The 15614-nt window shown below is 40.4% G+C and overlaps 1 protein-coding gene across 1 annotated transcript in view; it reads left to right on the top strand.

Moving 5' to 3' along the window:
• Positions 1-551: 551 nt before the first annotated feature.
• LOC107182191 (thrombospondin type-1 domain-containing protein 7B-like) overlaps positions 552-15614 on the top strand; it is a gene marked incomplete at its 5' end in the record, with an annotated part of 306117 nt that continues 291054 nt past the window's right edge. Inside the window, 2 exons of the mRNA XM_015560290.1 lie at positions 552-673; positions 3029-3198. Of these exons, the coding sequence (XP_015415776.1) occupies positions 552-673; positions 3029-3198 (292 nt within the window). The remainder of the gene's footprint in view (positions 674-3028; positions 3199-15614) is intronic.

A 15614-nucleotide genomic window follows, 5' to 3' on the forward strand; every position in this document is an offset into this window, starting at 1 on the left:
GAGAGTGGGAAGGACCTGGTCTCTGGCACAGACTTAGCCGTTAAAGGGAGTGTCCCAGACGGTGGGAAAGCCAGGTTGTTCAGAGACAGCAGGATGTCGCTGCAAGGGCTTCTAAAGGAGAAAGTGAAGCTGAGTGAACTCCTTTGATGTCTCATTCTGTCAGATCCTGGAGACACTTGCCCAGGTCGGTGGAGTTCAGGATGACCGGTTTGCATGACGGCTGGGGGATTTGTGACTAAACGGAGATAGTGCTTTTGAAAAAATAAAGATAAAAGGATGAGAAAAGACTATGAAATGACCCTCATTTTCAAAAGGAACCGAGAAGTCCTTTCCTGGCATGCTTACTCCTCTGCCACTTGCTGGGTGGTGGTTTCTCTGAAGTGGTAAGCTATCTCTGAGCCACAGTGAGAAATGTCTTATATTTCTTTAGAGAATTTGTCATTTGCGACTGAATGGAATTTGTGTGTCTTTGCTTAATGAGCTACCAACAGCGTTTTAGTTACCTTATACAAAACTAAAGTCATTAAACTTTCCTTTTCATTTTTCTCTAGAATGACTTCCAAAGTTCCTCCATGGCTAATTCTTGTAAGATCATGGGAAATGAATCGAAAAGGCAACTCATACAGCCAGGGCCATTCCTCTCACACAAGCGAACAGATGACTGTGACTTGCTGTAATTCTGCACATTATTTCTTTTATTAGTATGCTCTTTGCCGAACTTTAGTTGCTGGAAGTTGCACAATGACAGTCCTGAGTCCCTAATATTAGGACTATTGATACAATCAATGAAATCCTCATACATAAAATGTGAATTGTGTGTGTATGTGTGTGTGTTTCCTGTGGCAGCGAGTGGGCAAAAGGCACATGTGAAGGACATAAGAAGAAAGGGAATCAATATTTATTCAATATTTATTACATGCCAGGTTCAACATTTGTGTTATTACTCCCATTTTACAGATGAGGAAACAGAACTGGGCCAAAGTCACTTGACTAGTAACTAAGTGGCAAGTCCTAGGTCAGTTGGACCCTGAGGCATGCTGGTCAGCTCCACCACACTACCCTCTTTTTGCCTCTTATTTGCTGTCATAGGAGCTGGGGGTCAGCTCACCCCCTCCTTAATAGCCAGAGAGCTCTTCCAGGGAACCTTGGTAGGAAGAGGGTTTGAAATGAGGACTTATAACCATCCACTGCAGCACACCCCTGCATCATTGTGTCTTGACCTTGAATACAGAGCCACCTGTGCCCTAAGGCTCAGAGGCAGGAGGAACTAGCCTTGGCTTGAGTGGCCATAGAGAATATGAGTCAGGAGGCAACTCTGAGCGAGCTAGGAACGGCTTAGGAGCTTCACCCCTGGAGAAGGACTACCTCTGGGGAGAACCAAACTTTTCCCGGTCTCTCATGCCGAGGAATTAGGAAGGTATAATTGTCTATGTTCACTGGCATAAGCAGGACCTACATTCTGTTCTCTAAACACTTGCCCAGCCCACTCATTTCCAAGCCTTGAAAACCATATGAAAGTGAAGTAGCAAAGCAGAGGGAGAAGAGTTGTGTTATAACAAATTGCAATAGTTTATGCAAATCTTTCTTTAGTGGGCTTTTCACAAGACTAATGATTCTTGGGCTTTCAAGCCTTTTATTTTTTTATTATTTTTTTAATCCTTGCCCAAGGATATTTTGATTTTTAGAGTGGAAGGGAGAGACGAAGGGGGATAGACAGAGAAAAACATCGATGTGAGAGAAACATTGATTGGTTGCTTCCCACATGTGCCCTAACCTGGGCCAGGGATGGAACCCTCAGCCAAAGTACCTGATAGACTGGGAATTGAACCCTTAACCCTTTGGTGTGCAGGCCAACACTCTAACCACTGAGAAAAACTGGCCAGGGCTTTCAAACCTTGTAGAATAATGACATCTATTATGAGGAGTTCAGTCATCATTAGGTTTTCTTAGAGATTCGTCTCCTGATTTCAACATCTGTTGCTTGATTTAAATTTTATTCTTTCCATCAGGCCTGAGCCTTGGTGACACGTGCTTATTTTATCATCATTTGTTTTCTTTTAAACAATCACAAAGCTGAGAGTTTTTTCCTGAAATCTGATATGGGATAGCAGATATGAAAATGTTCTTAGGTTTCATTTATTGTCCCAGAAGTTAATGATTCTGTTGGTATTTATGTGAATGCCATGGAATTATATTAATACTGTGGGTTTGGGGAATGCTGTAGTAACCTGTAAAAGGAAATTCTGTCTGAAATAGTTTTTCAGGTATGAGTGTAGTGTTGTTACGATTGTTTTGTTTTCTGCCAGATGTATACAGAGTCCATTGTGTTTTCATTCCTTATTTGAGTGTGTGTTCATGTATGTATGTTTTTCTCTTAGTATGTATCTTAACTAGTTATAAGCCACAGGATATATTGCTAAGTAAGTGTAAATAACAGCATGTCAGCACATGTAAAAAAGGTACCCATCAATTAAATAAAGGGGAATTTCATTAATTCAACTTTTTAATATGTGCAACCTTCCTCCCAGTAGGGTCAAACAGGTAGAAATACTTTCCTTTATCAAGAAAGTTAAAAAGTTGGAGGTCATTTCAGTCCATTAAATTAATATATTCCCAGCTTCACACATTCAAACAGTATCCTATTCATTAAAAGAAGAAAGGCCAAATTTCACACCAAGTTTTCTAGAATTTTGTGAAATGAGGCCCCATTACAAGTGCAGCTGCTATGAATGAGGCTCATGTGGTTTCCAACTCCTCCTAATTCTTTACTCTTATAGCTTCAAGGCTGAGGACATTCTAGTGTTTATCCATAGTTCCTTCCTTAACCTCATCTGGTTAGGATGGTTTTTCTCTAGGACATAAAAGGGATTTAGTGTTCCACGCCAGTGGACTTCCTTACCTATAGGCAATGATTTGGCCCTAGAAAGAGAGATTATTATGCACACTTGGTGTCATGACTTAAGTTTTCTTTAAAATTTTATATTTTCCTTACTTCTTCTTCTTCTTTTAAATAAATCAAACCAAACAGGTATTCCTGGAGGACTTCTGAGTGGAAAGAATGCCAAGTCTCTCTCCTCCTCGAGCAGCAGGACCCCCACTGGCCTGTGACGGGAGCCGTGTGTGGAGGTGGGATCCAGACCCGGGCGGTGTACTGTGCCCAGAGCACACCAGCATCCACCGCACAGAGGGCCAAGGAAGGTAGGCAGCCAGTTCCAGGGACAGATGGTGCCACTGCCTGAAGGGAGATAGACTCCAGCCTTCTCTCCTCAGATTCTTCTGGATGCAGTGGACCCTCAGCATTCACACATTTCATATTTGTTTTGTTGACTATTTGCAAATCATTCCTATATTCTGCCACTTTAATTTGGAATAGTTAAAAACAATAGCAGTAATAAAAACAGCAGCCTCAAAGGATCATTGTGAAAGATCCTAACTGACTCACTCCACACTCAGAGAGGCTGGAGTAATGAATAATAGTATTGTTTTGTTTTGTTTTGTTTTCAAGAGGTTTTTGGGCGTGTGAGTTTGTGAATGTGAAAATTTCTGCAGATGTATCACTTTTAAATGTTAAGGTCAATGTCAGTTTATTCCCAAATTGACAATTTTAAATGTTATGAAAAGCAGGAGGAGAAGAAACAATTTCTTCCATGGTAGGCTTTCTGCTGGGCAGGTGCAACCTCAGCACTGGTCCCTTTGTTTCAGAGTTGGAGACAGTGATAACATATAGAGACTGAAAAACTGGCCCAGACTTCCTTAGTCAATTGACTGAAAAGCCGAGAGTAGACGATATGCTTCTACCCTAGAAGAAGGTGTGACATATCCCAACCACAGCAGTGCCCTCTGCTGAAGTGGTCAAGGTGGGGATGCTTTCTTGGGTGTGCGCATGCATTCTCTCCTGTGGAATTTAGTTAGGGAGGTTAGATCTGAGCTTTCTTGCTATGGAAATGCATCCTTTTTATCCTGTCAAGCTTTTCCTACCAGGTGTCTTTTTTTTTTTTTTTTTGACATGGCCTTTTATTGTTCCAGGGGCTTCTGAGAACACAGCCTTTGGGTGATGGTCCTTATAACTCACAGAGGAATCTTTACAGACTCCTGAGCATTTATTTCAACAATTGAAGTTACTTCCATATTTACAGGGCAAGATCTATTTTAAAAGTGATAGTTACATTTTAATAAAAATTTTTAAAAGTGATAGTAAATTTTTCAAAGTGACAATTTACACACGTTCTGGTCCAGGACAAAACATGACTATGCTTACTCCTCTAAACTTGGAAGAACAAGATTGATGAAAAGTTCCAGCTTTTTCTTCCAGACCTTGGTGATCTTTCTATTTCACCTTCTTCTTCTCCCCTTTTACTATTGTCTTGAGTTCTAGGGTATTCAGGGTCCACACATAAATGAGAATTTATGACCAATTTTTAGCTTCAACTTTTAATCTTCTTTTGACAGTTTCATCTTCCTACAGTTTCTTTAGTGAAAATAGCTTTAATTATGGATCACCTATTTCTAAAATTTCTTCAACTTTAATCTTTCCAACATTCTTAATAGAAACATCTTGGGTAGGAAGATTATAATTAGGAAGAGATGAATGAATGGTGTTCTAGAGCTGAGCATGACTTGCAAGCTAGGCGGTTCAAGAGAGGAGGGGTATTAAAGATATATTTTGCAGCCTATTAAACCCTGCTACCATATGCTTCAAGCATGTAATGAAGAGGAAAAAGTCTAAGGCCAAATTACACTTTCAGATTAGTATGCTGGTTCACATGGAAACAAAAAAAGTACTTAGAAATCCCTAAGCCTGATAGCCCAGTTCTCAGAGGGGTAAAGGGTTGGAGGGGTCTTAGATGTGGGGACAAGATATAAACACAGTGATGCATACCAAGACCATGTACTCTTGTGCAAAGTTGAACACAGAGTCAAACTATTGCTGCATTGGAAACACAACACAGTCACAATTGCATTAAAAGCATGGTGTAGCTTACTACTTACCTTTGTAGACATTAACAAAGGTTTTTATTTTGCTCTTGTATGGAAGTGAACCAGAAAGATTGTTCAGCCATCACTTCCCTTTCTTATAAATTCTTTCCTGTCCTGCTGTTATCGTTTATAGATATGCCTTGACAAAGCTGGCAACATGAGAATTTCTTCCTTGGCTCAAGTTAAACACGAGAGAATAATTGAATTGCCATTGAATGGGACCAATGGAGTGTTTTTCCCCAATTAAAGTGACACAATTTAAATATTTCTAACCTTTTCAGCTAATGCAGGAAGAAGGCCAAAATTGATGACAATTTTGCATTTCAGTTTTTGTGAATGTCTTTTTTATGATTATTATTATGTTAGGTTTTGGAGAAAGAATTTTAATAGCATCGATTTTGGAAACTCTTTTCGCAGTCACAGCTGACTTTCCCAGAAGGTTGATTTCTCCTTAGACTCCAGGATAGTCTGTTCAGTCTCTGCAATGGAATTATTTGACGTTTTCCCCACAAAACTCTGTCATTCATTGTGAATTAGCTGTATCGCTTTCTAAGAGCCTGATCTTAGACCAATCCACAATCCTGGGGGATGATGAGGGGGAGGTAAAAAACACAAGATTCATTTCTATGGGTCTCTCATGCAATAGAATTTCTAAATGCTAGAATGGTGATTGGGGAAGAATGCTAATTCTCTCCTTAAGGCTCCCATGTCTCTTGCTGAGGCTGGACAATGAGACTGAATTGTGTTCTGTGGAAACTTATTCTTGCTGATGTCCCAGTATCCATTCGACCTCAATTCATGGTGTTTGTAAGGATAGTATAAGAACAGCTGTGGCATATTTACCTGGTTCTATTCTTCAGGGTTCATGTAATGTTTTAGCTGCAGTCAAAATAGTGCTGTAACAATCAATATGAGAAGTATTACCAGTGATAGCAGCCAAGTCAATAGTTTTGGGGATAAAAATATAGAGGGTTATTTATGATTTTGTTTACCACTTATTGTTGTGTTTTTCTTTGATAAGAGAAGCACTAATAAGAGTGATGTTTACCTGCAAGTCTAAAAGCTTATATTTGGTGAGGCCATTTTCTTTTTGCCCTTTTCTCAAATGAAATTAAAGCCACTTAGCCTGCATTCAAGGATGATTTCTCAGAAGGTAAAACATTGAAACAAGGAACACACCTCTAAAATCTAATAAAGACTGGGACAGATTTAATCAAGTTATGACAATGTGGCCTAGGGCCTGGAATATCAACAAATATGGAATGAAACAGCATAGAAATAGAATGCATTCATTAGGTGAAAAAAGAATGAAACCAAAAACTCTACAAAAACTAAATAAAAATTGGGAAAAGGAATTGGTGTGGTTGCAGTTAAGCAGAACACTACCTGTTTGTTTGTTTTCAAATTTCAGATTTATTACTTGACATTAAATGGACAAAGCTATTTTGAAAATGGAGCACACTTTAGCTTTGAATTGTTGAATACATTAGTTCACCCCTATACTCCAGTAAGACTCAGTAGTTCCTGAGAGTCCTAAGTCTTTTTCATGCTGGGCTCAGACTTGGTATTAAGGGAGAGAATAATCAGATATGGGAATGGCTTGGAATTCTGAGCACTATGGGAAGATATACAAATATATATATATATATAGTATAACTAGTGTATGCAAGCTGAATGTGTTTTGGTTCTGGGTTTTAGATCTGACTTGTTTGGTACTTTGATAAACCACATTAGTGTTTTTCAAGTCTTCTAGTTCATTAAATTGGTTTTAAATATACTGATGATGTCAGTTAAAGGTGGATGACAATGATACATTCATACTATTTAAATAATTTATATGCAGGTTCGATCTCCGGTCAGGGCACATGCAAGAAGCCAAACAATGAATGCATGAATAAATGGAACAACACATCGAAAAATAAATAAATAAATAAATAAATAAATAAATAATTTATGTACAGCTATGTTTTAGGGTATTATTATCAAGGTACCCTTCATTAATTTATAGACTCTTAATTGGAATGAACAATTGAATGAACAATTAGGATATTGTGTCTTAATAATGTGCCCATCTATAATAATAAAAGCATAATATGCTAATTAGACTGGACATCCTTCCTGATATCCTTCCTTCCAGATAAAGCCAAGGAAACGGGGGCCATGGCAGAGGTGGCAGAGGCCCCCGGCTGTGGTGGCAGCAGGCGGGGCCAGGGCCATCACCTTTTCATTAATTTCATGCATCAGGCCTCTAATTATATATATGTGTGTGCATACAGGGTGGGGGTAAAAGTAGGTTTAAAGTTGTTCATATGGAAAATAATATAATCTATATATATAAAAAGCCAGCGACCGTAATGCCATAACAACCAAACGACTGGTCACTATGACACCCACTGCAGCCAGCGAACTGGCCTGATGGCGGGGTGGGGCCGCTGGCCAATCTCCCTTGGCCTCTCCCCCTAGTCGGCCCCACCCCTGATTGGCTTCTCCCACTCTGATCCAGGGCAAGGCAGCTGGCCAATCACTCCAAAGCACTTCCCCCTGGCCATACCTGCCCCTGATGGGCCCCCACCACCTCGATCAGCCTGCAGCCACTCTCCCCTGCTGGCCTCACCCCTGATTGCCCCCCTACCCCAATAAAGGCGTGGCAGGGCGGCCAACCTCCTGTAGCCCCTCCTCCTGCCCGGCCCCACCCCAGATCAGCTCCCACACCTCAATCAGGAGCAGGGCCACCAGCCAACTGCCTATGGCCCCTCCCCCGGCTGGGCCCACCCCTGATAGGCCCCTATCACTCCAATCAGCCTGCGGCCCCTCCCCACAGCCAGCCTCTCCCGCAGTCAGCTCCCACCACCCCATTGGCCCATGGCCCCTCCCCCCAGCCAGCTTCACCTCTTATGTGCTCTGCCACACCAATCAGGGGTGGGGCTGGCTGGCCAATCGCCCTTGGCCCCTTCCCCCATCCAGCCTGGCTCTGATCGGGCCTTGATCGGGGTGGGCCAACCAGCTAACCTCCCACCATCTCCTCCTCCTGACAGGCCCCGGCCCTGTTCTGCCCTGATTGGGACTGGGCCAGCCGGACCCCACCCATGCATAAATTCATGCACTGGGCCTCTAGTGGTAAATGATAACAGAAGAATAAACTCTATGCTTTGCATACTCACAACTGTAGACCTACTTTTGCCCCACCCTATGTGTGTGTGTGTGTGTGTGTGTGTATACCATGTTATAATGATGCCTAAAGGTAATATTCATAAAGAAGGTAATGCTTAATGAAAGTTTGCAGGATCAATAGGGAAGAATGTTTTAAGTGGGGCAGGAGGGACATTTGGAAAAGAACTGAGGTGTTTATATTCAGTGGTGGCCAGTGCACTGGAGAAAGGAGAGCACAGGGAATAGGAAGTGACAGTGGCACCTGAAAACTAGGCCTTTGGGTTCCCCTGGAGTTAAGACTATTTTTGAGACTGTGGGTACCCACTATAGGCTTTCAAGCAGAGAAGAAATCTCATATTCTTAGCTGTATCTAAAAATGTAGAAATGTCAGTATGCTAAGAAAATTCTCATGAGTGGTCATGTCCTATTTTCAAACTTATCTGGTTATCCAAGAAGTTTTTAGATATGAACTAAAGTACTTTACATTATGAACAGATGATCAGATTTCTTAAGGGACAATTAAAGGAGATATTTCACCATCATTTGAGGGCCTGCAAATATCCTTTACCCATCTTAAGAAATTGATTTTAAAGTCAATAAGCTCATTTGGGTGTGAAAATAAAGTGTCAGGAAAACAATTCACTTAGAACTTCCCTTAGTGTTAACCCTTAGAAGAGGAATGAGACTGTTTAAAGAGTGTTGCAGCATTTTCTCTTGCTTTCTGCTAACAGAGAAGCAGAGATAACTTAATGAAATAATTTTTGCTAATTAGCAGCAGGATATTTGATGGCAGTTCAGTTGAGAACATGGAACAGAAGGCCACTGGCCTGTAAACTTCCTACCTTGGAAACATACTCAATTATTGGGAATATATATATTCATATAGTTCAGATATTCTCTCCAAAAGTCCCAAAGTGGGAAAGTTGAGAAAAGTTTAGAGAAAGCACACTAAATATTTAGAAGAAATAGGTCACTAGGAGTCTAAATGAAGATTGGTTTTTCCTGGTTCTGTTTATTGCATTTGTATTTCAGTTTAGTGACTTTTTAATCAAGTGTAACAAACTGATCTTAGTGCGCTATAGCAAGTGTTTATTGAATTACTGTGCTTAGCAAAAATATTGAAGAGTTCCTACTTTCAGCATTCATTAAATTATCAGGCTGTTCTTGACATTAAAATTTTCTTAATTTATTTAGCTCAAGGTGTAATTCACATGATTAAAAAGAGTGCAGGAGAGAAGGCCCTGAAAAAAATTATAGAAGCAGGATGTTACAGGAGAAAATCTAGCACTGAGTAAAGGTTGCTCCTAGGGAAAAAATGCTTACGGAAAAATGCGTTTGATAGCATGTGAGACCTGCTTAATATTATCTCCTAAAGAGGAAGAACATGTGTTCATATTTGTGCAACATACTTTATATTTCTTCAAAATTAACACACTGAATCGATAACTTAATTCTGTGCATAACTGAAGCTAAAGTGTTTGTTATCAAGGAAGAGCAGAATTGTCAAGAGCAAGATGTGTTTGGATATTTTCCAATGGTTTTACCAAGTAATATTAGAGCTTGCCTAATCCTATTGCACTAAGTCCATGCCCCTGTAACAACACATCACTTTTTGCCTGACTTCTAGCACTTGATATTCTTCTCTTTGTCACCCATTAGGCAGTAAAGTCCTTGCAGACCAATCTTGGGGTCCTTCTTTTTTGTATTTTTAAGTACTGGTGTCTGACCTATAAATGGGAAAATGCACTTGCTTATGGAAGTCAAATTGAGAAACTCCTCAAGTGAGAGAGTGTTTTGTTGAATTCTTTTTGCTTTGGGGGTAGCATAGAGAAAGAAATTGAACATGCATATGTGTGGGTGAAGGAAAGGGCTGTGGATTTAGGGTAGAGAGAGGTAGCATTCTGTGGTCTTAGGCCTGCTGGTGATCAGATCCTGAGATGGTGGGACTGAACTGCTGCCCTCTCCATCCCTGTCCAACACTCTGAGCTTCAACACATGGAACATTTTCTTGCACAGGCTAGGCCTTTAGAGCCAGTCTCTGTCGGACTACTAACCACAATCCTATGATCTCTGTCATTTCCCTCCACCCTCGAAAACTTAATCCTTGACGCAGAACTCTTACCTGAAGAACCCCTACCTAGACACTGAACCTAGGAGACAACATAGGTTTTCTTCTCCTTACCCATCAAAGCACTTTATCTTGCTGCACTATCATTGTTTGTTTGTGTGCCCTGTTAACCAGGCTACTGTGCACGGTATATGAGATCAGGAACCACATCTATGTTGTTCTCAGCAATCAGCACAGTATCTAGCACATATACGATGCTTGTATTGAATTCAAGGCTGTTCTCCATCTCATATTCCTTTTACCACCTTCTTTCTTATTGTTGATTCCCTAAAAGCACACAGTTGCCAGTGCACTTCCAAACGTGGATATAACAGCACGTTGTGGTGCATGGGATCTGGCTTCTTGGGCAGCTGAGGAGTTGGATGTTGCAGCATTGAAGATAGCTACCTGATGAGTGGAACTTCACCAAGGGGAAACATGATTTAGGAGGGAGCCAGGTTCTTCCCAGTTGCATCTGTATGTTATGCCAGTATGTTCTTGCAACCTTTCCAAAAACTCTGGTCTCCAAATACACAAATCTGCTATATGTCTTTATGGTTGAATGTGAAATGGTTAGTCAGCACAATAACAAACCACATAGCATTGAATCAATGCTTTACTCCCACTCTTTTCTCCTTAACATTGCCTCCTGGCCTTGCAGCTTACAAATTAAGTATTAATACCTTAATTATCATTGAAGGCTCTGCGTTCTAGATGACCTCAGCTACAATAAAACTCAGTGAACATATGTCAAAAGAAAGAATGAGAGACACTGTTTTTAAGGATTTGTTATAATAATGCATGTGAGTGAGACCTAGTATGAGCTTGAAGTAGGGTGGGAGCTGCAAACAACTCTTCTTGCCCCACTTTACTTTCCTTCTCATTTTTATTCCCAGCCTCACTTTTCTTCCTCCTCTATTGCATCTTTCTCATCATGCACTTTTTCTATCTCTTCTCCTTCATTGTCCTTTTCCTCTTTTTTCCCATCTAGCATAAACCTTGGGAGCAAGAACGGTGTTAATAACCGTGGTAGACTTCACTGCAGGTAGCACATTCCTGGCACAGGCATTATGAGCTCAATAGGCATTTCTTGAGCTAATCCCCTATAAATAGTCTTACCGTTCAGTTTTAGGCTTTTCTTTTCACGTGGGGAACTTTTCTCTTGATTTCCATTGCTCACGTCCACCTGCACTTCATTAATGAACAGTTAACTTCTCCTTTCCAGACCAGAAGATTACATTTGGAAAAGCATGCTGAGATGAGAGCATTTACAGTCTTTAGTTGGGTGTCTCACTAAACTTTATTTTGTCAGCTGGATTCGATTTTTCTGGAGCACCAAGCCAAGAGGTAATGAGGTTCCTCTTGGCAGAGTAATCTCCTAAATAAAGTTATTCCTTCCAAACCTATTTTTCCAGCCTTGTTGAATATGTGAGTACCCTGGCAAGCAGGATATAGAAGAAACATCTGCTTATTGTACAAATCTTCCTGCATGAAAGTTTCACAAGTTACTCACTAACTTATTCTAGTATTTGGCATTTTTTCTATGCTCTAGTTTGAACTTCTCATCAGTCCTGTCCTTCAGACAGAAGACTCAGTAAGATCTCTATGTGCTTGAAAGAGAAACTAAAAAGACAATCCCATTTACCATTACAACAGAAAATTAAGATACCTAGGAATAATTTTAACCAAGGAGGTAAAGGACCTGTACTCAGAAAATTTCAGAATGCTGAAAAAAGAGATAGAAGAAGACATGAACAAATGTAAAAGTATACCATGTTCATGGATTGGTAGAATCAACATAATTACAATGTCCATACTATGCAAGCAATCTATAAATTCAATGCAATCCCCATTACAATACCAATGGCGTGCTTCAAAGACCTAGAAAAAACTCTCCAAAAATTCATCTGGAATAAAAAAAGACCCCGGATAGCTGCAGTGATCTTGAGAAAGAAGAACAATGCTGGAGGGATCACAATACCAGATAACAAGCTATTTCACAAAGCCACTGTTCTCAGAACTGCCCTACACAGCAAAAGAAGCCATCAACAAAAAGCAAGAAATCCCACTGCATGGGAGAACATATTTGTCAATGTGATCACTGATAAGAGTTTAATCTCCAAGATTTACAGGGAACTCATACAACTTAACAAAAGGAAGACAAACAACCAATCAAAAAATGGGCAAAGGACCTAAATAAACACTTTTTAAAAGAGGACATTTAGAAATATAAGAGGCATATGAAAACATGCTCAAAGTCACTAATCATCCAAGACATGCAAATCAGAACAACTATGAGGTACCATCTAACACCTGTCAGAACAGCTGTCATCAACAAATCAACAAACTACAGTGCTGGAGAGGATGCAGAGAAAAAGGAACCCTCCTACACTGCTGGTGGGAATGCAGACTGGTGCAGCCACTGTGGAGAACAGTATGGAGTTTCCTCAAAAAATTAAAAATAAAACTACCATTTGACCCAGTAATACCACTTCTAGGAATATATCCCAAGGAAACAGAAACACTAATGAGAAAGGATGTACGCACCTTATATATGTTCATAGCAGCACAGATTACCATAGCTAAGATTTGGAAACAGCCTAAGTACCCATCAGCAGATGAGTGGATTAGAAGAAAGTGGTACATCTACACAGTGGAATACTACGCTGCTGTAAAAAAAGAAGGAATTCTTACCATTTGCAGCAGCATGGATGGACCTGGAGAGTATTATGCTAAGTGAAATAAGCCAGTCAGTGAAATAAAAATACCACATGATTTTACTCATTTGTAGAATATAAAGAACATTATAAAACTGATGAACAAAAATAGATATGGAGGTAAAGAAGCATCAAACAGACTGTGAAACTATAGGGGGAAGGCTGGGTAGGGTTGATCCCTGTAAGAGATCAACCAAAGGACTTGTATGCATGCTTATAAGCATAACCAATGGACACAAGACACTGGAGGGGGAGGTGAGGGAATGTGCCAGGGGGTAGGGGAGGCCGGGGGAAGGTCGATGGGGAAAAAAAGAGACATATGTACTACTACTTGTAATACTTTAAACAATAAAGTAAAATTTTTTAAAAAAAGATCTCTATGTGCTTAAGAATTGTTCATTTACTCCTCTATCTTCTGGCCATTTTCTCCGGCATCATGGGGAGGAGAATCAATTCCCACATCAAGAGAAAAGCTGGAAAACAATCTGAATCATGATGCTGCTTCTAAGATTCTCTGTGTCTCTGTGTGGAATATATCATTGTAGTTTGTTCTGCTCTTTTAAGATCTGTTTTTCTAAGGCTTCACTTGTATTCAACTCTTGATGAAATTTGTCCAAGTTGTCCCAATTTTTCTAGGATTGCAACAGCTATTTTTATTTTAATAACCTATACCATTTTAAATTCAGTTAGACTGTTCCCCATATTAGACTCTATGTTATCCTGGCTACCCCATATCCAGGGTTCCACAGTTCAGGAATTTGTCCCTTTTGGCTCAGTGCTCATGCCAGAAACCTGGGCTCTGCCCTTGGTATTTTACTGTCATTTACCTCTTGGCCTGCATTCACTATATCACTACATTATATTAATTCTACCTCCAAATACACACTTTGAATAATTATTAACTCCAATGGATTAAATTTGAAAAGAATGAAACATCAATTGAGCTATCAAAAATGTATCTGTATACATTTTTGGGAAGCCCTATATATATTTTATTTGCTTATCCATTCTAGTTATTTATTTTCAATCTTCCCTTCTAGCATTATTTCTCAGATGAACTCCTATCATGGGACCCTTACTGACTTCTCCCTTCTACTCTTCCTCCTAAATAGAGTGGGGCATGTTTCATGTGGCTCAGCATGTGGGCGCTGCAGACACACTACGTCTTGTCCAAATTCTTACCCTATAATTTACAAGCTGTGTAACCTTGTAATCCTTTACTTTCAGTTTCTTCATCTTTACAGTGGAGATACTGAACCTTCCTAGCTCATTGGAGTACTATGGGATTGAATGGAAACACGCACACATACACCCACCACCACCACCATCACCTAGAATAGAGCCTTATACAAAAAGAACTGAATAAGTATTAGCTATTATTACTTTTTATTCTCTCAACTCCTGCCAAAACAACCTTATTATCTGAGTATATCATTCCTATGAAAAATGACTTAAGAGGCTTCTTCTGAATTAAAAACTTTTTAACATCACTCATAGAGCCATGCAGGATATATAGCCCTTGCCGACCTCCCCCAGTTTCAACTGACTCCACTGTCCCTTTCATTCATTCTATCCCTGCCACACTATGGCTTTGGGCAAGTTAGTTGACCTTTCTGTGCTGAGTTTCTATCTTGCGGCCAGAAGCTACTGGTTGCATTGCATCATCACCCAGGCCAGTGTTCGGCAAACTGCGGCTCGTGAGCCACATGTGGCTCTTTGGCCCCTTGAGTGTGGCCACGAAATTTCAATGGCACTGTATGTGCGCGCCCACACGTGGTATTTTGTGGAAGAGCCACACTCAGGGGGCCGCAGTTTTCGACCCAGGCAACAGAGAACGTGAGTCAAGAACCCAGAGCTGAAACATCTTGACTCCTGACTGATTCATTTCCACAGTCCACCGAGTCATTGTATGCCAGTTGCAATGTAAAGAAATGAGGGTAGGAAAATTAGGGGTCCTTGGAAAATATGAGCCCTGTTGGGCAGCCATTTGTTGGCAACAACCGTACACTTGGGAACAGAAGCACAGGCTTTGAGGGGCAGCGAGCAGGCTCTGCCACAGGTATTACTTCCCTGTTAATTGCACTCCTAAATCAATTTCCTTTTTCTGCTGTAACAAATCACCACAAACTAATGACTTAAAGCAACACACATTTATGATCTCACAGTTCTGGAGGTCAGAAGTCCAAAGTGTTTGAGCTAAAATCAAGGCACGAGCGGGGTTGTGCACCTCCTGGAGGCTCTAGGTGAGTACCTTTCCTTGCTCTCCCAGCTTCAAGAACCTGTCTGCATTTCTTGGCTCCTGACTCCTAACTCTGTCTTCAAAGTCAGCAACATAACATCTTCCCGTGCCTTTCTGACTATGACAATTTTCACTCCCTCATCCACTTATAAGGACCCTTGTGGGTAAGTTGGGCCCACCTTGATGATGCAGGCAATCCCCTCATCTCAAGTTAATTAGCGACCTCAGTTATACACAACCTTCATCCCCCTTTCTCATGTAACCTAACATGTTCACAGGCGATAAGGGGTTAAGATTTACATATGTTTGTGTGGTTATTATTTTGTCTTCTAAAACCGCTTCTTTTCTGTCTCAGAAATAAATACATTATTGGTGTTTATTAAAATTAAATAAGAGGATAGTTCTTATGAATACATGGATAATT

This window comes from Myotis davidii, unplaced genomic scaffold, assembly GCF_000327345.1.
Source record: "Myotis davidii unplaced genomic scaffold, ASM32734v1 scaffold275, whole genome shotgun sequence".
NCBI lineage: Eukaryota > Metazoa > Chordata > Mammalia > Chiroptera > Vespertilionidae > Myotis > Myotis davidii.